General features: G+C 39.8%; 1 protein-coding gene across 1 annotated transcript in view; it reads left to right on the forward strand.

The window, feature by feature from the left end:
- The window catches only part of OTOG (otogelin), a 193,737-nt gene that overhangs the window by 53,913 nt on the left and 114,105 nt on the right, over window positions 1–25,719 (forward strand). Inside the window, exons 13-20 of the mRNA XM_029583100.1 lie at window positions 3,515–3,561; window positions 5,135–5,280; window positions 12,091–12,223; window positions 12,571–12,748; window positions 16,858–16,982; window positions 20,289–20,501; window positions 22,413–22,578; window positions 25,158–25,232. Coding sequence (XP_029438960.1) covers window positions 3,515–3,561; window positions 5,135–5,280; window positions 12,091–12,223; window positions 12,571–12,748; window positions 16,858–16,982; window positions 20,289–20,501; window positions 22,413–22,578; window positions 25,158–25,232 — 1,083 coding nt within the window. The remainder of the gene's footprint in view (window positions 1–3,514; window positions 3,562–5,134; window positions 5,281–12,090; window positions 12,224–12,570; window positions 12,749–16,857; window positions 16,983–20,288; window positions 20,502–22,412; window positions 22,579–25,157; window positions 25,233–25,719) is intronic.

Consider the following 25,719-nt stretch of genomic DNA (forward strand, 5'->3'; position numbering starts at 1 on the left):
TATTTATTTATTTATTTATTTATTTAAGTTCTTTTAATATACCGATGCTCAAGACTAGGTCTTATCGTACCGGTTTACAATAAACAAGGGGGGGAAACCAGTTAACACAGAAAGCGAAAGTTACATTAAAACAGGGAAGTAGAACAAGGCTGTTTGAAGAAAAGGGATAGATTAACAATTTCTATTCTAACTGTATAGAAGAGCAGGTAAGCAAAGAGTGGTTGCTTATCTGGTAAACTTAAATACAAATTTGCATAGTGGAGTTCAATTGAAAAGTTAATATACGCGAGCAGTTCTAGAATAGCAGATCCTTAGTGAGGCTGAAAGAGGACGCAATAAAATTGGGCGTAGATTTGTTCATGCTGGGTTGCCCAAACGAATCTACGCCCGCACGCATGTTATAAAATCTGGCCCAATTTGTCCATTCTTCGGCCTGGATTATGGCACACAGCAACTGCCAACCTGGTCCAGCGCTTTCTGCATTGCTACGGGAGCAAAGCTGGACGCGGGCACTTTTCAACATTACTCCGTAGGGCCTCTAGGCCGGGGGATTGTGTGCTGGCACTTGGCCGGCAGGCGCAACTTGAAAAATAAAGGTCGGGAGGGGGGGGTTAGGTAGGGCTGGGGGGGCAGGTTAGGTAGGGGAAGGGAGGGGAAGGTGGGGGGGGGGGGGCGGAGGGAACAGGTAAAGCCATCGGGGCTCCCCTAGGGCTCGGCTGCGCGCGCATGTTATAAAATCGGGCGTAGATATTAAAATCCGGCCCATAATGACTTACCTTGCTTACCTTTACTCAGATAAGCAAGGGAGCTATTCAAAACGTGTGAGTTATCCACTCAAATAGCTTTGAATATTGACCTGTTTAATCTGCTTATAATATGCTGTTTCTGTTTTTTTTGTTGCAATGGCAATCTAATGAAGTTGATAATGTAGTCTGCAATTTGAAAGCCATCCTGTTACCTTTTTTAATGGCAATTAGATGCAGATTTTCCAGTGTAAGGAGCCTTCTTATTCTCTCATCTCTCTTGTTTATTTTTTCTTCCTGCATGTTCAATTTAGATAGTGTTATGCCCTAAATATTAGTCAGATGCCATATTTACTGAGGGTATAAAGGAGTCAGTTTTGACTTCTGGTCTGTCCTGCAGAGGAGAGAATTATTGCAAAACCTGTGTGAGATAAAGATGAAAAGGCTGACATATTTTGTAAAGAAATCTATTCAGGTTCTACTTCTGAGCCTGAAATTCTGCAATAAGGGAAATGTTTGTCGTTCCATTTTGTGTCTTCTGAATGACTGATGTCATATTTAAAGTGGCATTACTCATTAAGTTGTCATTTCTAATCACACTCTATGTCAATAACTCGGACTTCACATCAGTGGTTCATAGATAACTGTAAGTTGCATACCAGAGCCTAACTTTGCAATTAAAGGATATTGAACACTGAGAGGCAGATCAGTACGTGTTTATTTTGCACAGTTGTTTTTGAACTTGACACTGCTTATTCTTGGGATAAGCAGCTTGGAATCTGTCTACCCCTTAGGATCCTGCCAGGTGCTTGTGACCTGGCTTGGTCACTGTTGGAAACAGGATACTGGGCTTGATGGACCTTTGGTCTGACCCAGTATGGCAAGTCTTATGTTTTTATGTTATTAAGTGTGATTCTCAGATGCATGCTTTCACTAGGTAGACTAATTGATTTAACTGATAATTTCCTTCACACATGCATGTTATAACATTTGATAATTTAGATGCATAAAAGCCAAGGGCTAAGGAAAATATATGAGTTAAATTTCCTTGTGTGATTAATTAAAATTAGGGGCACAAATTTATTACTTCTCCAGATAAATGTTAAAAAAATGTTATTTAATTTATTTATTTAAACTTATTTATAGACTGCACCCTCCAAAATTTAGGGTGGTTTATAAAAATTAATAAAGGTCAGCAAAATAAAATAAGAAACACGTCACTTATCCATCTTACCCCATATGCATTAAAATGAGTTATTAATGCATTGATAATGCCCGCATTATGAAAAAGGGGCCTGTTTAGAGAAATTTTAGAATTACCGCTTCCCATTGGCATTATCGCATGGAGCAGTAAACTTACTGTGCCCTGTGATAATCCCTAGTTTTCACATCTTGCGCTAAGGGGAGAGAGACAGGGTACCATCAAGCTAGGGTGAGACTTTCCTCACTCCAAATGATGTCAAATCTTCACCAAGGTGTACTGTGCTTTTCGTACATCTCACTCTACATGTGAAACTGGCCCTTAAACTCTAAACCACCACCAACACCTCACCTCGAGCTATTAGATGGCCCTCCTATAGAGATATAAATAGGTGCACACAATGAGGCCCTTCCCAGAGGTTCTCTCTCTCTCTCTCATTATTTCTGGCATTAAACTGTGTGATATTGCCCCTCATTTAACTAAATCCTGCCCAACACATCCCTGCCCCTTCAAAAAATTTGCATTCGTACCATGCGTATTGTTCATAATGCATTGTTATGCTGTTAATACCATAATGCATTTTGATGAATGACCCTATTAGCCGGATAAGTAAAATAGTTGGATAAATCTTCAAATGCTAGTTATCTATCTTACTTATCTATCTATGTAGTTCTTTTCTTTTACTTATCCAGCTATTTTAATTAGATGGATAAGTCATAAACAGCTCTACTTAGCTGGATAAGTTGCCACAGCGTGAACCTATTGTTGGGTAGATTTCAGTGCGTTTTATATAGTGTGCGTGCACGATATAAAATACATGTGCATGTGCTCAAGCGTCCATATAGCTGCATATATGGGCAGTATTGCGCGTGTTTTAAATTATTTTTCATGTGCGCATTATTTCATTTCTTACTGCATTATTTAGAAATAGTACACATTAAAATGAAAAAAAAAATTGTCCGCAATGAAACTGCACATTTCTACTCAGTCCCAAATTATGGAATTTTAGATCGGCTGAATATAGCATCTAACTCTAATGCCTGTATTAAGGTGTTCAGAATGGTTTAAATTCCTGGCGCAGTGGGAACAGTTGAATAGTGCCATCTCCTGTTCATGACCTTCATTTTCTAGGCCCTCTCTTTGCAGTTAGCCTTTTAATAGCATGCAGGTTAATATGTTACTACCAGTTCAGGATGGGTACTAAATAGTGTTAAGTTAGCCAGATAAACGTATCCTGCAAACTTTAAGATAGCCAGCCGCATCACTGAATAAACAAGTTAAATTAGTTGGATAATTTTATCTGACTAACTAGCTGAGTCACACAGTGGCTAAATAAGGACCCAAAAATTTCAGTATTTTCACATTAATATCTTTCCAGACACTTTTAAGGTGCACAGTAAAACTGTACTAGATATCATATCATTTTTAGCATGCACACAGTGGCTTAAGTTTATTGCATGAGTCCCTTTATGTTTCACAGAGTTCCATTGTAACATATCACATACAGAAAATAATGAGATGAATCTCATTTTAAAGTGTTTTATTGAGCTACTTGTGTTTTATATTTTAGTACGTGTTCTGGAGGAAAATGGACTTGCACAGATTTAATCTGCCCAGGTATGTCTTCCCCCCTACAGATCCTTTCCTAAATTCAGCTACACACCGCTTCACATGTACTAGCTCTCCAAGTCGCTAAGCAAGGAGAGGCTGGGTGTAGTTTTCATCCAGTGAGTGGTGAAGAAAGGAAGCCAGGAGTGAGGCAGGCTTCCACCAGAGAACCAGAAATCTGAGACCAGAGTAAGGAACAGTGAACCCGATAATCAAAAGACCTAAGGCAACCTAACTTTGAGGGTCATTTATCAAATCACGTTATCGCAGTTGGGGGAGGAAGAGAGAGAGAGAGAGCATGTAAAACTGTCCCCCAAAACCCAACTCAGCACCAAATCTTACTCCAAGTTACTACCGTAGTGCCCCCTCTTACAGTGGTATGAAAAGTTCAGATATAAGTGAATCTCCACAGAGGCGCTCTCTCTCTCTCTGTACCAAGAAAATTAGACTAACCATGCCCTTTTGTTTTCTTTATCATAGGTGCTATTTTTGTTATATTTATAGCAAAATGATGAATCTAGGCATCTAGAGCTCCCTTAATAAAATAATTTTTCCCCCTCTGAGCAACTAAATTTAAGGTACCAAAATTTACTAGGCTGCTGAATTAAGATGCCTTAAAAGCAAACAAGGCCAAAGATGGGGCCAGGTCAGGGGAATGAAGTTAGGCTCTTAGCTCTGATTTCTAGTGCTGAGTACCTAATCTGGGTGCTGTAGTTTAGGAGAGCCCATAACTGTCCTATCTTTAGGTGCTTCAGTTTAAGGCCCCTAAAGTTTAAGTCAGGTGCTTGTATTCAGCCTTAGATAAATATAGGTGCCTAACTTTAGTGCCTATATTGAGATGTTCAGTGTGCTAAGATCTGACGCTGTGGGTATGCCACATAAATAAGAGTCAAATACTTAGAACTTTTCCCTGGATAATTGCATGAATGAAGATAAGTCTCTTTTCATTTAGTGTCAATGCAGTATGAACACCTTCGTTTAAGTGCTATGTGTAATGCTGGTGTTGCCTAAGGAGATAATTTTAAAAGGAGTTATATGCGTAAAGTGCACTTAGACGTGAATGTCCTATGGACAATTCAATGGCACATATTGTAGCAATTTTCAAAAGCCCACTTATTCGAGTAAAGTGCATTTACTTGTGTAAAACCCAATTTTAAACGTTTAATTGCTTTTTAAAATCAGGCCCTAAATGTGCAGCTTAGCACTGAATAATGATCTTATCTGCAGGGCATACTCCAGTTTGGTCTGGGAAGATTCTACATAATCTTTATAATAAGCATCACTTTAAGCTTGCCTGCTTCAGTCAGAGTAGTTTGTTTTTTTTTGGTCTTTCAGATATACATAGAATATCCAGAATTTGTAATAACATCTGTCAAATACAAAATGAGAGGAACCCTTAACCTATTGAGGTCAGTCTGTGCTGTCTGCACATTATAGGCAGTGCTGATTTGCATTTTCATTGGCCACATCCTGGCATTGTTAGGACAGGCCTGGTTCAAGAAAGCTGGCATCTGCCCCCCCCCCCCCCTTCTCATGTATATCCCTGGATTGTCAATTAAACGGCTGCTTTCCTGCTTGCCAGCGGAATGCTCAGTGACGGGGGACATCCACTTCATGACCTTTGATGGACGCAAGTACACATTCCGGGCTTCCTGCCAATATATCCTGGCAAAAAGTCTCACCTCTAGGATGTTTACTGTAACTCTGCAGAATGTTCCTTGTGGACAGGTAAGGCTTCCGTCCTTTTTTTTTTATATATATATATATATATATATGTATAAAATAAATGAAAAGAATTGCTTGGCTGTTTTCTCATTTTGTTGAAAGGCAAAAGAGAAGTATTGTCAGGTCTGACCCTTGGGGGGAGTGTGGGGCTAGGGAAAAATAAGCCCTACTTAGGTTCACCCTCCCTGACATGAGTTACATTGATCCTTCCACTAACAACTACCCCTCCCCCCACCACCACATACACATTTCTTGCTTGAGAAGATGAAAGGCCTCATTTAATAAGCTTTTTTTCCATAGACACAGAATGGGAGCAATACTTTGGTAATTAGGTTCAAAGTTTCATATCCCAGATTTTATAATTTAAGTTGTGGAGTATAGAGATTTAGCAAGAACAGTGAAGGTCATATAACGAGCAGTGTAATTTGAACTCGCGTCTCCAGTTGTCACAGTTCTGGGCCCTGACCATTAAGAGACACTGCCAGCCGACAGCAACTCATGACAACTAAACCAGTGGTGAAGAATAGCACACTACTGCCCCTCCGTAGGGTGCTTCAAGAAACCTTTTCAAAGCACATGCAGAAATTTGTATGGTTTTATATTAACCAGTTCTGATCACATTAGGGGGGAAAAAAACACGAAGAACTTCTCCAGCTCGTTGTACCTTAAAGACATCAGTCATCCAGTGCCTAAGGCCTGGTGACACAAATAGTCATCAGACAGCAAGTGGTCCAGAATGATACAAACTTTTCAAGCACTTTTTGGAAAGCAAGTAAGAGAAATGATTAGCGCAGCTTAACCTTTAATGAGCTCCAGGTGACGACATACTGTCTTTGTAGTCTGAATGATAAGAGGAATTCTGAATATAGGAATATTTGTTAAGTCAAGTGAGAGGGAGATGACGATTCATGTGAAGATGCCTGTTGATGGCTGACTGAGGCAATGTTATGAAAGAAACAATTCACAGGAAGAGAGAATTCTTGTTAGATAGAATTTCTTCCGCTGTTGGCAGAGAAAGTTGAGTGCCTGCACCTAACTAATCTTATGCTTGATAAATATCGCACAGAAGGCTCACTTTTCACATGATGGTCAGGCAAAGTTTATTGCAATTTTAATTTTACAAAGCCAGCATAAGGTCCTAATAAGTAAGTATATTTGTTTAATTTAATACCAACCGTATTATAGATATTCCTACTGTAGAACACCCAGAGCTAATTGCATTAAAGTTTTTGGGGAAAAATGTTTACTATCTTTCACCCAAAGTTTGCATAAAATAACGATAATTTAAGTGCAGAGGTTTATCGGGTTTGTTTTGAATAAATATCATTTTATTTAGGTCTCAGAAGTTTAGCTTCCAATTATTTGAGGAGATTAAAGTTTATCTATTACATTTATATGGTTTAACTTTATGTGGATTACAAAACTAGTAATTTTTTATTTGTTTGACAGGCATTGTATACAAGAATTGGGTTTTGATAGGGAAAGGTTAAGAACTGAGAGGGAATTAGTGTCTTTAATGGAGCAGGCAGGTAATCGTAAGAATCCTATATCATCGTGGTTATGCTATAATCTAACAAAACAACACATGAGAGTTTAACAGATCCGGCAAATTTTTGGCAAACAGAACTCGGGCGAGAAAATACTACAATAGACATTTAGAAAATGTTTACAGAGGCTCACAGATTACCAATAGTTTTTGAGTTGAAGGAGATGTAGTTTAAATTAATCAGAAAAGGTACAGAGAAGGGCAACCAAAATGATGAAGGGGATGGAACAATTCCGATATGAGGAAAGGCTAAAGAGGTTAGTGCTGTTCAGTTTGGAGAAGAGATGGCTGAGGTGAGATTATGATAGAAGTCTATAAAATAATGAGTGGAGTGGAGCAAGATGAATAATTACATTATTATATACATTGTATACAGTATATTTCATGTTTACTGATGAACATTGATTTTAGATGGGGGTGTATGTATGATGGATGAGTGTGCTAGATAGATTTTAATGTTAGATAGGTTATTGATATTATATGAATAAATGAATTTATTTGCTGAATAGGTCCTCTTCTTGTGTTTTGCATCACTGTGATGAAGAGGTTGCTTGTTTGTCTTTTGACCCTTGTGTGATAATACTACTGGGTATGTGCAGCATATTACACTTCCATGCAGAATCCACTTCAGTCTATAATGTAGCTCAACTTAAAGAACCAATTCCATGGAAAGACAGGATGTTTTTGTGAGTATTGATATCCTGCTGCCCTCAGAGAGCACCTGTTACAGGTAAGCAGCTCTGCTGACTCTGAGGGCAAGCAGGATGGTAGTTCTCTCACATGAGGAAACCATAGCTCCAGATTGCCCCGAATGAAAAAGAGGAAAAATCTGAAACAGTGCCAATGGGAAAAAATTGTTTTTGGTGGTGGTTTTAATTCAAAATTACACATCAAAACATCAATGGCTATATTGTACAAAGGTAGCAGTTACAAAATAAATCTTATTCCGCATACAAAGACATAATTTATTTTATGTCTCATGTTTGTACACTGCCATATCAAAAATTGCTCTAAATGAATTCAAGATGGTGGAAGCATTCTGTTTCCTGGATCCTGATGGGACATAAATAGAAAGGGAACCAAAATGAAAATTTTTAAACAAAAATGGGTTAACGAGAAAACTTTCCAAGTGAGTGTCAGCAAGCTTGACGGCCTGTTCAAATCAAAAGAACCACCTGGATATTTCGATAGTCCACCTTAAACAAACTTGGTTTTTGTGCAAAATTATGATGTGAAATTTTTAGTCAATAATCTTTAATACTGTGGTAAGAGAAATGTAAATCCTGCTGATCAAAATCTGAGGTAAAAGCCCGACATGGCCGGTGTTTCACTTAGAAAAGCTTCATCGGGGGTAAAGAGTGTGCCAAAATTTGTATCCACTAAAAAGTATAAGAAATATCAAATATACAAACAAATAAGAAAGTCTTAATAATGTAGTTATCTGTATGTCCAAAGATATACCATCAGTCCGGACCAGCAGGTCTCAATGAGTCAAGGAAGTGTGAAACCGGAAAGAGGCAAGCACTCTTTATAGCATGATGACCATATATCTAACGTGCGATGCGGGAGGACCTGCAAGAAAACATAAATAAGTAATGTGCACTCTGCAAAATCACTGCAAAAAAAAATTAAATCACGCTCTGGATTATCATTGTAATGGCAGACGTGCATCTGACTCATGCAGATCTAAAAGAAAACATAAATAATGGCGTAAAAACACATAATCAATTAAAAAAAAAACCCCACTTAAATCACATTTTGAATTGAGTCCAATAGGTGTAGCTGATTGTAATCTCTCTGGGGATAGGGAAATACCTACAGTACCTGAATGTAATCCGCTTTGAAGTGCTGAAAAAAGTACGAAAAGTGGAATATGAAAATCTAAATCTAAAATAAAGTAAATGTAATAACCATTGAAAAGAATTATTTGTTAAACCCTTACCCTCAGTGGCTATTAGGGACCCAATATAACTTCACAACTGCAAATAGGAGAAGTAATCTGTTGTTCTAAGATGCAAAAGTTGACAACAATACTCACAAAGATATATTCTACCAATTTGTAAGTTAATAACCGATAAAAAAGTTAATGATACCTTGCATGTGAAGTGTGTGAAATCTTTTATAGATCAAACCAATCGCAAACTGTGGGTTATTAATCAACAGCATACAATATGATTTCTGACAGCATTTCCTCATTGTCCCTGCAATTAGAAACTGCCGAATGTGAGGTGGCAAAACCTCTATTTGAGCATGAAGCAAACAGGACAGACTGTAAGGTTTCATGAAGTGGTCTGAAGAGTTACTAGTATTCACCATTATCCATTCCTTTAAAATCTTTAACAGGCAGGCCACATTGTAATAATGAAGGTTAGAGAATCTCAATCCACCCTCCTTTGTAGGCGTTATCAAACCAGTAAATTTCAACCTCGCCCTTTTGGAATTCCAAAAGAATTTGGAACAAAGCCTTTGCAACAATCGAATATTCTTTTTTAGCAACATAAAAGGCACCATTTGCAGAACATATAGCAATTTAGGGATTGGTATCATCGACTAATGTTATGCATTCCGATAAAGAGAGAGAGAAAAATGGCTCCAGCAAAGTAATTTTACCCTAAATTCCTGAATAATAGGAGAAATATTATAATGATACCATTGCCCTGGTTTGCTATGAATCTTTATTCCCAGATACTTAATAGTATCCTTTGTCCACATTAATGAAAAATTGAGCCAGGTTTTCTGAAAGTGAACAGCTATATCTATAGCCTCAGCTTTTGACATATTAAATTTCATTCCTGAAAAACTACCAAATACCAGAATATTTTCTAGCACCAATGGGAGAGAGATGTGAGCTTTTGTGAATACCATTAACATGTCAGCCACAAAAACCTTCATTTTCAACTCTTGACCTGAATGGCTGCTATGAGCATATCTTCTTTCTTTTTATGACCTAGTGGTTCCAGGGAAAGAATAAATAAAATAGGCGATAAAGGATACCCCTGCCGAGACTGAACTTATGGGATGTGGAGACATTGATACAGATTTATTTATTTATTTATTTATTTAGTGGCATTTCTATACCGACGTACGTTGGGAACATCGCGTCGGTTTACAAAGAACAAAACTAGCAACGGGCTTTACATGGAACAAGTAAAGACAAATGCCTTGGGATCTCTATAAAGAATGTGGATGGCCAACAGGATTGGAACTACAAACCCAAACTTGCCCAATGCAAAAAATTAAAAAATCCCATGCCACCCTATCAAAGGCTTTCTCTGCATCAAAACTTACCAATAAAGGGTCACTAATCTGAAAATTGTGATATATTTTCAAATTAATCAGTAAACACCTAATATTGGCATCTGATTTTCTACCAAATACAAATTCAGTCTGCTCCAGTGAAATTAAAAATGGTATAATATGCTTGTCAATTAGTTATAATTTTAGCATATATTTTTACATCTTGATTTAATAAAGATATGGGTCTATATGAATCAGGATCTGTAAGATCCCTGCCTGGTTTTGGTAAGACTATTATTACTGCAAATTTCATTGAGTCTGGAATCACCTCATTTTGCACTATGTGGTTAAACAATTCTCTTAGTGATGGAGTTACTGAGTCCTGTAGGGCCTTATAAAAAAGCGGTTAGACCATCAGGACCTGGTGACTTATGCAATTTTAACTCCTTTAGAACCCAGATATCTTCTTGTTCAGAGAATGGAGTACTTAAACTTAAACATGTTTTTAATATTTACCTAAAACCTTTCGGCTCCATTTCTGTTGTTACTTCCTTTGGCAAAGCATTCCGCAGTACTGGGCCCCATAAGAGAATGCTTTATCCCTGGTTTCTTGGAGCCTATAATTCTTCAAAGATAGTATAGTCAGATGATTCTGACCTGCTGAACACTTTAACCAAACTGGTGCTTGCTTGATTAACAACCCACCCAAAATACAGGGTTTCTTTTGTAAAAGAAGCTTGCGAATAATCACCAAAATCTTGAATTTTACTCGCCACCATATCATGAGCCAATGAAGTTCTCTCGATTTGGGAGTAATATTATCTCTCATTCTACTTCCTGCAAGGCGTTGCGTTGCTGCATTTTGCACCAACTGAAGTTCACGCAGTAAATTATTAGGTAAGCCCATATAAAATCCATTGTAATAGTCCAGTTTGTAAAACACTAATGCCTGCCGGCTTTCTTAAGTAGGCTGTTAGAACATTACTTCCTAAACCAACGAATACCATACATAATCAGTTAGATAAAACCTGGCAAGGGTCAATATCAATATTATTTTCAGTTAGCTAGGATATAAGTTATCCTGAACTTGGTGACTAAAAGTGCATTGAAACGAGACCTAAAGCATAAACCATTAAGGGATCTTGAACCACTACTCTGAACTAACAAGTGATAAGTGTTAGACATTGAAGAATCACACTTGCTTTGAAAACTATGAGGGTTTCCTTCTAGTCCACAAGTGCTGTTCACCCTATACAGCCTCACAATATTGGGGCGGATTTTCAGAGCCCTGCTCGCCGGGAAGCCTATTTTACATAGGCCTCCTGGCGCGCGCAGAGCCCCGGGACTCACGTAAGTCCCGGGGTTCTCCGAGGGGGGCGTGTCGGGGGCGGGCCCGGTCGTCGCGGCGTTTCGGGGGCGTGTCGGCAGCGTTTTGGGGGCGGGTATGGGGGCGTGGCTATGGCCCGGGGCGGTCCGGGGGCATGGCCACGCCCTCCGTACCCGCCCCCAGGTCGCGGCCCGGCGCGCAGGAGGCCCGCTGGCGCGCGGGGATTTACGCCTCCCTCTGGGAGGCGTAAATCCCCCAACAAAGGTAAGGGGGGGTTTAGACAGGGCCGGGCGGGTGGGTTAGGTAGGGGAAGGGAGGGGAAGGTGAGGGGAGGGCAAAGGAAAGTTCCCTCCAAGGCTGCTCCGATTTCGGAGCGGCCTTGGAGGGAACGGGGGTAGGCTGCGCGGCTTGGTGCGCGCCGGCTATACAAAATCCATAGCCTTGCGTGCGCCGATCCAGGATTTTAGCAGATACGCGCGTATCTACTAAAATCCAGCGTACTTTTGTTTGCGCCTGGAGCGCAAACAAAAGTAGGCTATTCGCGCGCCTTTTAAAATCCGCCCCATTATGTTTTATGAACCATACTTTTAATGCCTTAGAATCTGCACATCTGTCTTACACATTGATTTTGTCAGATTACACCTTTGTTGTGATTGTAAATGATGGTGCTTCATGAACAGCATTTTCTTAATTGAATTTCTAGGACCAAGATGGATCGTGCATCCAGTCAGTTAGCCTTATTCTTAACCAGGATCCTGGGAGACAAGTGACCTTGACTCATATAGGAGATGTTCTGATGTATGATCACTATAAAATTAACCTTCCCTACACAGATGGTAAGAACAATTCATTATAGTAAGCCATACAGCATGTTTTTTGGATCCAGTTATGCGTTACAGGTTATACTGTTACCTTTCTACCTTTAGTTCTTTATAGCTGATTGAACTCTTGGCAATTCGGTCCTGGTTTTAAGGATATCTAAATTGAATATTCAGCAGATATAACTGCATGCCATCAGTCTAAAAACCAGGTACCTTTGCAGATTTTGGTTACCTGAGGAACCCAGACCTGGTTGTGGCCTTCTAAGGACCAAATTGCCTACCTTTGTGCTTCTCATATTACAAATAAGTTGGTGAGGGTGTAGGAAATATTTATCAGCTTCCATTTTTTTTTATTTCAATAGATTCATTTGAAATCAGAAAACTGTCTTCAATATTTTTGCAAGTAAAGACACAAATTGGACTTCAGCTGGTGTTTGACACAGCAGGACTGAGACTTTACCTTCGAGTCGATGGCAGGTGGAAGGATGATACCGTGGGTCTTTGTGGAACCTTCAATGGAAACATGCAGGATGATTTTCTGTATGAATCAATGCGTATCTCCGTTAGAAAGACCAGTTCTCAGTTGTATAGCATTATGGGGGAAATTTTGAAAATGCAGGACAGCAGGGAAAGGTGGATACGTTTGTACCCACGTACTCTGTCTGGGAATTCCAAAATTAAATCTCTATGCACTGAAGGGGGCAATTTTGAAAATGGCATTTTTAACATCGATGAAAAATGCTATTTTGAAAATTGACCCCCTCCTTTAGTGCTGGTAAATGTACATGTGCTGTTCCACAGTGCACCTACTCACAAAGAAAAGGGATCGGGGAAGTCACAAGAGCTAAAGTACGCATGGAGATTTCATTTTTTAAATCTACCCTCCCCGTTTTTAGTTGGATACTTAGACAATTTTGTTCAGTGAAGTAAAATTGAATAATATATAGTAGATCTTTTCTGCAAACAGTTTTGGATAGTAGTCCGAGGAATGAGATTCACATGCCCATATCCCATCATGATGAATTGTTTAATCTGTTGAGAATGGCTCTTTGGATTGAAATAGACAATATCTAGAAATAGAAATATTATGGTTAAAAAACTCGATTTATCACTGGAAAGTTGCTAGAGTTTGCTGACATTCCCTCATTTTATAAATTAGTGACCACAACATTTATATCTGATCAGCCTATGTAGCGGTTGATGATCAAGTGCAGTTTCATGTTTGCTGACAGGAGAGCGTTAGGTGAATGCACTGATAACAACATTGTAAATGTTGAGTTCTACTTTCATACGGTTAAAACTTTTAGCATCATTTTCCATGATTGCTGAGTCTTGATGAGAAATGGATCTGATGCTCAGAATGACCAAAATAAAATATACAAATTAATCCCCCCCTTTTTTTTTTTTACTTAGCATAGGCCTGGCCAATAAATATTTCTGCCGTGCAGTGGCTGGGACATCCTCCCTCCCAGGGATGATGGCTACCTTTGGAATGCTCCTAACCCTTACTGGCTTGAGGAGAAGCCAAGTCTGGGAATGGATATAGTGTTTGCACTTTGCCATCAAGCTGGTTCCATTTTATGTAAATTTGCTTCAGGAATGTTAATTGCAGATATCTTGAAAGTGAGATCTGTTGCTTCACTCAGTGAATGGCTTAGATTGTACTGTGAATTACTGCCGTGGTATTTCTTTTCCGTGAACTTGGGTGAAATGTAATTTGCAAGCAGGTCCAGATTTGCACATGGGCAATGCAGGCAACTGCCTCTGGCACCAAAATCTTATAGGCGCCAATCGCTTACGCCTAAATCCAAACCTACTGCTGCGTCTCAGTTTCCGTCCCCCTGCGGCGCGGGCTGCGGTTATGGCAAGGAAGATGAAGAAAGACCAACACGGGGCCCATCGGTAGTCCTCTCGTGCTGATCGACCCTGCGGCGCCCTGCCTTTTGCATGAATTTCGCTGGTACCAGGATGCAGCGGGATGCTGCAGGAGCTGTCAGCGTGAGAGGGCTGCTGAAGGCCCCGAGCTGATTCTTCCTCATCTTTTGATGCTGCTGCAGCCTCAGCTGCAAATTTGAGGGAGGGAGGGGGGATGTCCTAGGAGAAGGATTTGAGCAGGAGGGATCTTAATCTTCCTTCCTGCAGGGTGGAAGGGGCAAATAATTCACCCTCCCCCCATTGCCTATGGGCACTTGCCCCCTTAATCCTTCTTACAAATAATAGAATTTTATCTCGGAAAGAAGATTGTCACAACAGAAGATCATTGTGCAGTTTTTCAGTTGCCAAACTCTGCTTAGAAGAGGTTAAAGTCTGAACTGGGAGTTAGGTCATCTGTGTTTGAGGGAGGTTATTGAGCATTGTCTGCAATCCAGGACTAATCTGCTCTTTAGTTGTAAGGACACTAAAGTCATACATTCAGAGGCCAATATTCAAAGTCATTTAGCTGGATAATTTGTAATGCTGACTTTTGAATATTAAAGGCACTTACCAACTGACTATCCCTGATAACGTATCCAGCTAACTTTAGCCAAATAAGTTATCCATTTTAGGGTCTTTTGAATATTGGCCTTTTGCTGTATTACGAGAAAAATTTATTAATTTATAAGAGCTTTGACAACTTGAATGTTTTAATATGAATACAGAAAATTAGGGATGTGCTATGTTTTAAAAATGATAGAGAAATATCAATAAATACAAAATTCTTCCTTATATGATATGCAGAGTGAAAGGATATAAAGATGCACAATCCTCTGATCAAATGTGACCATCATACTAGGCATCATCAATACAGTGTTTTCACAGATGTTCACTCTTTGTCTTATATATATATATAATCATGGGTCACTTACAGTCCCAATATAGCATATATTTTTATGATTTTTTTTTTTTGCAATTAAAACAATTACTTATCTTTGTTAAATCTTTACAAAAGTCCAGGAATCAAGTTGATCCAAGGAAATGGATGACAGTACATAAATTGCTTCAATATTGGCCCACATAACACCTTCCTCGGGATATGGTCACTTCACATTTTGCATTCATCTGGTATTTCAAAATAGCGTTTCCCATTTATTTATTTATTTATTTATTTATTTAAAAGTATTTATATCCTACCCCTCCCAGGTTCGGGGCGGGTTACAATGTAACATACATAATATCATTTAAAATAAACACAGAGTAAATAAACACAAAACATCCATAAAATAGTATAAAACACGTATATAACTTGTAAACATAAAATAAGCAAGAGATGAACTAAAAAAATAAGACTAATTCATATGTCAAGTTTTGCATAGATCAGGAAAGACTTGAATAAAGAGATTGTATATGATGGCTTTCTTGAACAGATTTTTATCTGAAATTAAATGAATTTCTGATGGAATTGAGTTCCAAAGTATGGGTCTGGCTATCGAGAATGCACGCTCTCTTGTGGAAACTAGTCTGGTAGTTTTTGGCAACGGGACTTGAAGTAGGAGTTTGTTTTTGGAGCAGAGATTCCTGCATGGGGTGTAAATGTGGAGTGAAGCAGAAAGCCAAGAGGAATTATTACTGTAAATAAGAGTGTGAAGAATCATTAGAGTTTTATATTGCACATGCCACTTAACAGGAAGCCAGTGAGGTTTATGAAGGACTGGAGAAATGTTATCGCGGAATTTGCAAAAATAAATCACAAAAATATATATGTTATGTTGAGACTCTAAGGGCCTCATTTTCTAAAGTATCGCAAGCCTGCGATACTTTAGGGAATGAGGGGCGGGGAGGCCGAAATGGGGGGGCGGGCCTGCACTAGCCAGCAGTGATCGCACCATCGCGGTGCGATCGCTGCCGGTTTCGCACCCAATAGTGCCACCATAGGAGGTGTAGCTATTGGGCGCGAACTCGTGCGCGAAAAGGGCCTTACCTTTTCATCGTCCGCGGCGTCTTCGTGGAGTCGGCCCCGGTGACGCCCCGACTCCTCCTCTTCCGGGGCCGACTCCGCCCCCATTTTGGTATCGCGTGCAATCCGGATGGAAAATGAGGCCCTAAGTGACCCATGATTATATCTAAGGCAGAGAGTGAAAATCAGAGAAATATCAATGACATTTTTTATTTAATTTCCAATCCAAAATGACTCAAAAACCCAGCAAGTTTCAATTTCATTTTATTTTTATTTTTAGCATGTGCTAAAAGCATTTAGTGTATGCTAAAAGATAAAAATGAAACTCCTCGTCCCTGAAATAAATTGAAAATAAAATAAATCAAAAAATGAAACAAATGTTCTTTCCCTGCACACGTCAAGGGCTGCAAACAGATTTGGTTTTAATGATATCCTCATTACATATTCGACCATATTTGCATACCTGTCTAAGAATCAAGGTAATTTGTATATGGTGGTCACTTTGAAAACCCGATCTGTCCTGGCCCCAGTGGAGGTGAGATGAAGAGCCTCAGCACTGAGCTCATTTTTTAAATTTCATACAATTCTACTTGTAATAATGCTTGGGAAACCATGTCTGGTTGGATATTTCTCCTTGTGCATTCCTAGTATGAGCCGAGTATGAAGCAAAGCTGACATTTAGAAGAAATTCTTGTGCAACTTAGCAACTAGCTATGTTTTATAGGATTCTATATTACACAATCTTATTAAGTCGTTAATATTTATTATATCAAAGGTCTCCAGTAGGGGTACCTGAAAGTACACCACAGCTCTTTGGAAATGCCTGGAAAACGTCATCAGCATGTGCTCTAGAACATGTTACTACACCGATGGACCCTTGTGATGTGCATCTACAAGCAGGTAAGAAACAGGTATCAGGTAGCACCTGAAACATTCCTGTAGGATTAAGATGCTATACTAGATACAAAAGTGTTTGAGAGAAAAAAAAAATCACAATTACCATAGTAATGATGGTGATGATGCATGTTTACATTAACAATTTTACTTTTAAATAAGCTGTTCTACCAAGTGGTTATTTTCTATAAAATGCACTAATATTTTTTTGTTTTCAAGTTTTAGCAGGATTCTTTGCAAGTTGTGATATCTTTTATTGGACTAACCTAAAATTTAGCAATTGAGACCATAATCTGAACTGTGTAATCTCATAAATGCCTGCCTATCGACATCCAAGGGTAATTTGTAGGCTGAGCCAAGAAAAGATATCACAAACTGCAAAAATAAAAATAAAATCTTGTTTTCTTCAAAACCTATGGTACTTCCAGAACTGAGTTTTTGACACAAACGAAGCATTATAAAATGTATTGCAAGTAGAGCAGTAATCATTTTCTTTTGAGGGGGGTGACTCATTGTCCATTCATAATCCAGCAGCTTGGTTCTGTAAGCAGTCTGCAGTAGACCCATTTGTCCAGCAGCTTACTGGCTTGTGTTCAGTTCTACAAATAATTGGTGGAAAGTAAAGGTATTCACCCAATCCATCAAACTCATTTTGAACAAAATCCAGTCTATGCCCTCAAATCAACATATTTGATGATTTTCACCAGCAGATCTGGTGAAGATCTCAAATTTCCATCAAGCTCAAAGCATTGTTGGCGTTAAACAATCTGCACATCTCCACTTTACCCTCAGTAGCCATGAGAGCTCCTACCCCAAGACCTGCTTGATCCAAAGAACAGAACCAATGTTCTCCCTTGTGACAGCATGTCATGATTCTACTTGTGACAAAAAACGCAAACAAAGAGCAATTTGTTGGGAACCTATCCAAAAACTCAATATCAATACAAAAGGTATCGCCACCTATCTTAATTTCTGGAGACTTCGTGTCCTGTTGCAAAGAGGTGGAGATACCGTTGCAAGCTAAGTACACTTCTGTTTATAGTTATCAGATGTTTTAGCAATATTGCCTGTTCTTTCTTTAGAGTGTAACTTTGGAATATCTGACTCCTGAAGAAGCAGCCCAACGGCTGCGAAACACGGCCGCTGTCGGGTCATTTTTTTCACCATTGAAGTTGGGCTACATATACCTGTACCGGCAACAAAAAAGATGCCGTTGCTGCAAATTGCTAGAGAAGAGTAATTTAAGAAGATTACAATAATTGAAGCAGACTCTATTTGAAAAATTATTGAAAAATAGTAAAAAAAGAAAAAAAATATATACAAAAAATAAGAGGTGCACATGCTATTCAATACCGGATGGTATATGTCTGAAACACAGGCTGCAGATGATCGAAAAGACCGGACGGCTCAGTGAGGTATCCTGAGCACGTTGACTTTGGCTTGCTGATGCAGTCCTGTTTCTGAATATATTATGATGTGTTTATATGGAGTTATGGCAACATGCGATCGAATTGAATAAGATTTTTTCTTGGCAAATGGTAATACTTAATATAGGTGGCGATACCTTTTGTATTGATATTATGATTCTACTTGGCCATCAAATCAGCCGATGTATGACATTTTTCTAATTTTAAAAATATTGGGGTTGATTTTAAGACCCGCACGTGTGCGTCCATGTGTGCACGGTTGATGCGCCGATTATATAACATGCATGCATCGCTGCGCACATATTATAAAAATGTAGATTTTAAGAGGAGCGCGCGCGTGTCCTTGTGCGCGTGGTTCCTGGTGTGCACATGTTATAAAATCCAGTGGCTGTGTGCACGTGTGCCGGATTTTAAAATCCATGTACATATCTGAAGGAGGCCCGCGACTCAAGCGTGTGGTGGGGGAATTTTATAACCTATGCGCGGTGATGCGGTTGGCTGGTCCCCAGTTCTCTCCTAGTCTACTCTAATTAAGGAGCAGATGGGGAGGGAATTTCCCTAACCCTACCCTTCCTCCCTCTTCCCCTCCTCTCCCCACCCCGTAAACCTACCCTAACTAGCCCCAAATTTTTTATTTTCGTACTTACTGCTCCTCTGGAGCATGTGGCCAGGTCCTTTGTAAATTGCATGCGGCGCGCAAGGCCTGGCCAAGCCCGTAATCCCCACATTTTACATGTGCGGGCCTTCTAAAATGTACTCGTTGATGTCCTTGCACGCCGGATTTTTAACATCCGCATGTGCATGTGTGGGTGGCCTCTGACTCATGCGCACAGGCGGGATTTTCAAATTACACGCGGCAATGCGATCGCATTTTTCCCAGTTCCCTCCCATTCCGCTCCAATTAAGGAGAGGACTGGGAGGGAACTTTCCAAACCCTAACCCTATCCTTCCTCCCTCTTCCTCTCTCCTTCCTGACCCCTAACATAACCCCACCTAGCCCCCAGTTTTTTATTTTTATACTTACTGCTCTTCGGGAGCAGAAGTAAACCCTGCAAGCTGGACGGCTTCTGGAGCGTGCTTCCCTGGGACAACATCTAATGGTGCTGTCCCGGTCTGCCCCTTTTGAATGGTCCGGCACTTTGGTGCGTAACGGGGGTTACGTGCCTGGCCGGGCCCTTTGAAAAATTTGTGCGGTACGCACAGGACCCAGCCACGCATGTAACCCACATAATTCATGTGCACAGGGCTTTTAAAATGTACTTGATTATGAAGTATTCTCTCCTTATTCCCTCCTATCCAGATAGCTTGATTATAAACTTTAAGTTAACATAGTAACATAGTTCAGATATAATAAATTACTTCTAAAGCAATAATAAACAGATTAACATATTTAGATATGTTTGATAGCTGCAAAATGAGAGAATAAATCTTACAAAAGTCCTTTATGGTTTTGTTACTGTTCTGAGACTTTCACAACTGGTTCTCCTGCTGTGGTCAATTTATATATCCTGGTTGTATATAACTAGTATCCTGGTTGTATATAAGTGCTACATATAAAGAGTACTCTATATCTGACCCAAGGCACTGCCTTGTTAAGTTGATTACGTTAAACCTCTGCCTCTCACTTTCCAAGTTCACACGACCTTGTTTTATTGTAACTTTGCTTCTTCTTCAATATTAATGTTATAACTCCCCTGTTCCATGTGAACCGATATGATATGATCTATATCATGAATGTTGGTATAGAAAAGAGTTAAATAAAATAAATATACATTTAATTTAAATCATGTTTCTTTTCCCTCAGATAATAAAGAGACAACTAAGCTTTACGGATGTTTCTCATGTAATGTGATTTTTTCTTACTTTCCTTTTTTACCTTTAACAGCTTCTTATGCAACAGAAGCTTGTAGCATCGTTATGAAAGATCTGTTTGCCCCGTGCCACTCCTATCTGAGTCCCGTTTCCTATTTTGATCAGTGTAGAAGAGATACCTGCAAATGTGGACAGACATGCCTGTGCTCTGCTGTGGCCCACTATGCGCACCAGTGCCGTAAACATGGAGTAACAGTAGACTTTAGAGCTAACTTTACGGACTGCGGTAAGTTGTTTTCAAGATCATGGGTCAAACCACCAGATGTCCTAACTTGGGGTCAAGCATTTGGCATGGTGACACCAATACCAAAGCAAAGTCCCATCAACACCATAGTCAAGTCAACCACCAGAAGTGCTGTGTGGGTCCCATGAGAGAGGTCACATCTAGTCAATAGGGAAGACAAGGGCAGTATGGGAAAGGCGTAACTTTGCGCGCGTCGGCCGGCTGCCCCACTCTGTGGTCCGGTCCCGGGGGCTGTTCCGGAGGCCGCGGCCACACCCCTGGAACGCCCCCGGGCCAAAACCACGCCCACGTCACCGCGCCCGAAACGCTGCGCCCCGCCCCCCAAACGCCGCGTCATCCTGACACGCCTTCGACAGGAAGCCCCGGGACTTACGCACGTCCTGGGGCTTTACACGCGCCGGCGGCCTATGCATAATAGGCGCGCCGGGGCGCGGGGGCCTTTGAAAATCCGCCCCATAGGATCTAGCTCATTTATTTGGTATTTGATGGGCCGGGCGGTCTCCCAATAATAATAGTTCATGGACCACAGAGGAGCGGGTTTAATCAAGACTTATTTATAGATACAGCATGAGACACCAGACTTTCAACCAAACATAAAAAAGGAAAGCGAAGGAAAATTATGCTCTCATTGAGTAAGTGTGGCCAGTCCTCCTGGTTTCAGTCCTTAGTCCCCTGTGATACTTGCATAGCTGGGTTCTGGTTGCCTCTTCTGGGGTTTCACACCCTCTGGATTGCTTCTTAGGCTTTTCTTTTTTTTTTTTCCTTTTCCTTTCCTGGTTTCTACTGGGCTATTAAATTGAGGGGGGGGGGGGGGGGGGGGAAGCCCACACTTGTGAGTCAGCAACTTTCTGGCTGGGTTTTAAGATGAACTGTTCAGGTTCTACCAGTGGCTTCCCAGAATCTGTATTCTCTTCTAGATGGTAATATTTAAAATTTGAACACCCTGCTTTAACGTCTGAGAGCATAGATAAATATACAAGTTTTGGTGAATTTTAGAGCTCATGAAAGGTTCCAGTCTGACAGCAGTGGAAAGAAAAGTCTTCCATTCATGTACAGAAAAGATACTGCATGGCCAGTGGCAATGGAAGCTTCCCAGTACTACCCCTTCTTGAGGAAGGATTACGTCTGTGGATGAGAGGGTAATTCAGTCTTCATGGCCATTTGATTGGTGGCCTCTACTGTGACAACCAGTGAGAGTATGAATTAGTATTTGCTGGTTTTCTAAGGATGTAAGCACAGGCCTGGAGTTGTGCAAAGACACACTAGATCTAAGACTATAGTGGCAAATTTCTGGGGGTAGCACGTGGGATTGAAGACCCCGCTGGCTCCTGTGTTACTTCTGGCTCCTTAGAGGCATGTGGAGTCAAACAAATGTCTGCTCCCAGCTGCAGTGTGGTTGAAAATCTGCTGCCTCCCACCATCAGAGCCATGCATTGAGTCATGAGATTCAAAGGGGGGGGGGGGGGGGGAGAACAGTACTTTAGGTATAGAGGGGTGGGAAGGGGTAATAGCACCAGAGATCTGGAGGGTGAGAAATTGGAGGTCTGGGGAAGGTAGACCATAGCACCCACCATGCCTAGGGTTGGTTGACGCCTAAGTTCATTACTGTGTTAGAGTTCTCACTTCACATGATTTAGAAATAAATTATTTTCATAATCTTGAGATAAGAGCACTTTTGTTATGGATCATGATAAAATAAAATGTTATATTTAAAATCAGTTAATAAATAAATAAATAAATAAATAAATAAATAAATAAATTGCACAAACCAAAAACCCATGAATCCTGACCCCCTTGGTTGGCAGCTCATGAATCATGAGGCTTGTCAGTTATGCCAAATCTCCTTAAACTTCCATGTCCTGCTTCTTAACACTAGTTTTTATTTTTTTTCAGCCCTTTCATGCAAGGAAACAAAAATGTATGGCACATGTGTATCCACTTGTGGCCAGACTTGCCAAGCTCTTTCAGTGCCAGAGACCTGTAATGGGGATTGTCTTGAAGGTTGTGCTTGTCCCCATGGGATGTATTTAAACAGTAAGACCGACAGATGTGTATCAAGGTAAGTGCAATGTGAAGGATTTGTAGTCAGTGATTGCTACTGTCTCTCTCTCTCTCTCTCGGTTTTGTGAATGAAGATACAGTAAAGAAAGTTCCCAGTTTCAAAAAGGTTTCTTTACAATTAAATATGTTGCAAAGTATTTCTGCAAACAAGTCCATGAAAACTGAAAGGAACAAAGCAAGTTCAGAGTTCTAGTTAAGCAGTTCCCACAGCCTATATTCTTCATTTTATAAATTGTTTAAGGTACACATATTTTATGTACAAATGAGAAAAGTGATTTGTGATTCACGATTCAACAAATTATATTCATTACTTTGCTTTGCAGACTGAATTTGTTTCGAAACTGGAGCAAAGTCTTTTTTTTGGTAGATTTCTAATTCTGAAGAAAAATGCTTTTAAATAAAACTTGAGATCCAGTACTGCAGTTTGATTCACACATTGTGATGAGAGAACCACAGAATAATTTCAGGTTGAAGGCAAGCCAGGTGAATTACAGCCTGGTTTCCATATAGTGGGATTTTCTGGTTTTCCTCAGATTCTTTTGGAAGGAATTCTGTCAAAAGTTTTCTCTGCAAAACCAAAGGAGAATCTAATATTTGCATTAATTAATTTGTGGGAATCCACACTGAATCTAACCACTATGGACCCCGTGAATTGACTCTGGCTCTGATATAGATTCACCATTTCAAGGAATGTGCCTTGGATTGCGAGCGGGAAAGGTTTACAGAATTATGACTCTTTTGTGGGTTCATCGAACTAGTCAGAGAAATTCCATAAAATGTTGAATGTTTGTATGCTCTTAAAATTCTAATTGTAGGTTATGGGGGACATCTGGACCGCACTGAGGCTAAAAGATGAAGAATTATGATGGGCATTAGCAGTGAATTTGAGAGATTGAGATCATTCTCAATATACCCTGGCTTATGAGTGAAGTTCATTCTTGTCAAAGTTATATGCAAAATCAACTCATTTGGAAACATTACCCTGTGAATAAATTCCATGGGGCTTTTTTTCCCTAAAATTTTGTACTTTTGTCACTGTCTCCCAGTACACAATGCCACCAAGTCTCGTTTAATTTTTACAAATGGTTTGGCTTCTCTGCTTGAAAGACTTGGGGTGTCTGGACCCCTGAAGATAATCCAGCTATGCCCTCACCTGAATGTTTTTTTCCCATAAGAGGTTAACTTGCACAACATCCAGTATTCCACTCAAACATATACTTCTGGTTCCAGAGATGATGCAGCATGTTTGTTTTTTTGAGTGACCTATGGGTCAGGGTGAGTTCAAAGTTCACCATAATCCCAGTTATGTTATGCTATGCTTGGAAGCACAGTGCCTTTTTGCAAGAAACAAAACCTTGTTTTTCTGCCTCTAATCTCATCTGAGTCCTGTGTCATCTCTGCCCTTAGATATTCTCATTATCATCACTTCTTCAGTGTTTGAACGTCTTGAAAGATATCAACAATAGCCTCATGAGGACCTTCCTGATTCCAGGAAGCAATGACTTCTCAAATCAAAGTCACACATAATTCTTTCCTCTTGCAGACAAGTATGGAAGGAGAAGCAAGATAAAGGAAGGAGAAGCAAGATAAAAGGAGGAGTTTTACAGTAAAATGAGTTCATTTTAGACACAATGAACTCTGCTTCTGATTGCTTCTCTGCCATGGACTAAAGGGAATAATTTTGTAGTCTGTTTCTGACTGCCATTTCCAGGGGATGGGTAGGAATTATGTCCTATTTCTGTCTTGACAAAGTTGGAGTTTTTTTTCTACTGTTGAAATGATCAGACTGTTTTTCATGGATGATAGCAGTGGTCTATCATTTACCATATTTTTCCAGAGTTGCCTTGTACTGTTTGAGTATTTGGGATAGGGTCTAAAATGATGCCATAATTGCACTGACGTAAATTTATGGGGTCTGAATATCCCCCAAAGAGTATTAGTTTTCTTTTCAGGACAGAACAGAAAGGCAAGTCCAACTCATGACCTGCTGGATTGTGGACAATGAGCTGCAGATCACTCTGCCATCTTTAACTTTATCAGTACTACTGGATGAGATCACAATTTTAGGACACCCAGCTGGATACAGCCGAAAACTGAAGTACCTGACTGTTATTGCAACACGAGATTTATCTATGAATGGAAACATTTACCATTCCATATTCAGATGTGGGGAAGTTTTATGTTACACTTTGCCCTCTTTTATAAATGCGTACTTCATTGTAGATAGTTTAGTGCAGCTTATGGATGAAATATACAATGCTTTTTGGGTAAATGGAAACTGCTTAATGGATCACATTTTTAAATGCATAGAAGTTCCTTCTTTAGGCAAATGCTCTTAGTAGAAGATAAAACCACTAACTACAGACATGTTGTTTATCATAGAAATATCTTTACCCAAACCTACTGGCAACACGACTATGTTTTATGTCTTCCATACACACTTCTTCTCCCAGGAGACAATGGAACAATTTTGGGGAGTTGTTTTGCAGTCGTCTACAATGTTACTATGTTACATTTTGAAGCCTATTCTATACAAACACACACACACTCAATGACATTTTTATTGTTCCTTTACAGAGACGAATGCCCTTGCTATTTTCAGGGAATCGATTATCCTCCTGGAGAAAATATTATCACATCTATGGGTAAATGGTAAAGTATATCTTACGGTTTTATGTTTGTGATGATTCTCAAACAATGATACTTGATTTTATTTATTTATTTATTGATACGCATCGGATATTCTGCCTTTTCCTAATAGAAGGCACAAGGCAGGTTACATAAAATTTCGGAACATTGGGCACATAAAAAAGGATATAGCGGTACAACATACAGACATGGGATAAAATGCATCAAAATAGGTAGCATGGGTACACTGGAAAGCAATAAATATGTTGGTTGGGTATAGAGAATGCATATGTAAAATTAACAAGTAAGTTAAGCACTGAAGGTATGAGAGATATTAAGAAATAAGTGAATAAAAATGGCCCAGAAGTAGATGAATCTTGTGCGCCTTGCTGTTATAAAGAGAGGGATGAAATCTCTGCTGTAGAGTCTAGGGGAAGGCCTGGCTAAACAGCCAAGCTTTGACTTTTTTCCAGGTGCAGCATTAGAGGTAATGTTCCATATTTTAGGGGCA

This window comes from Rhinatrema bivittatum, chromosome 17 (assembly GCF_901001135.1).
Source record: "Rhinatrema bivittatum chromosome 17, aRhiBiv1.1, whole genome shotgun sequence".
Lineage (NCBI taxonomy): Eukaryota > Metazoa > Chordata > Amphibia > Gymnophiona > Rhinatrematidae > Rhinatrema > Rhinatrema bivittatum.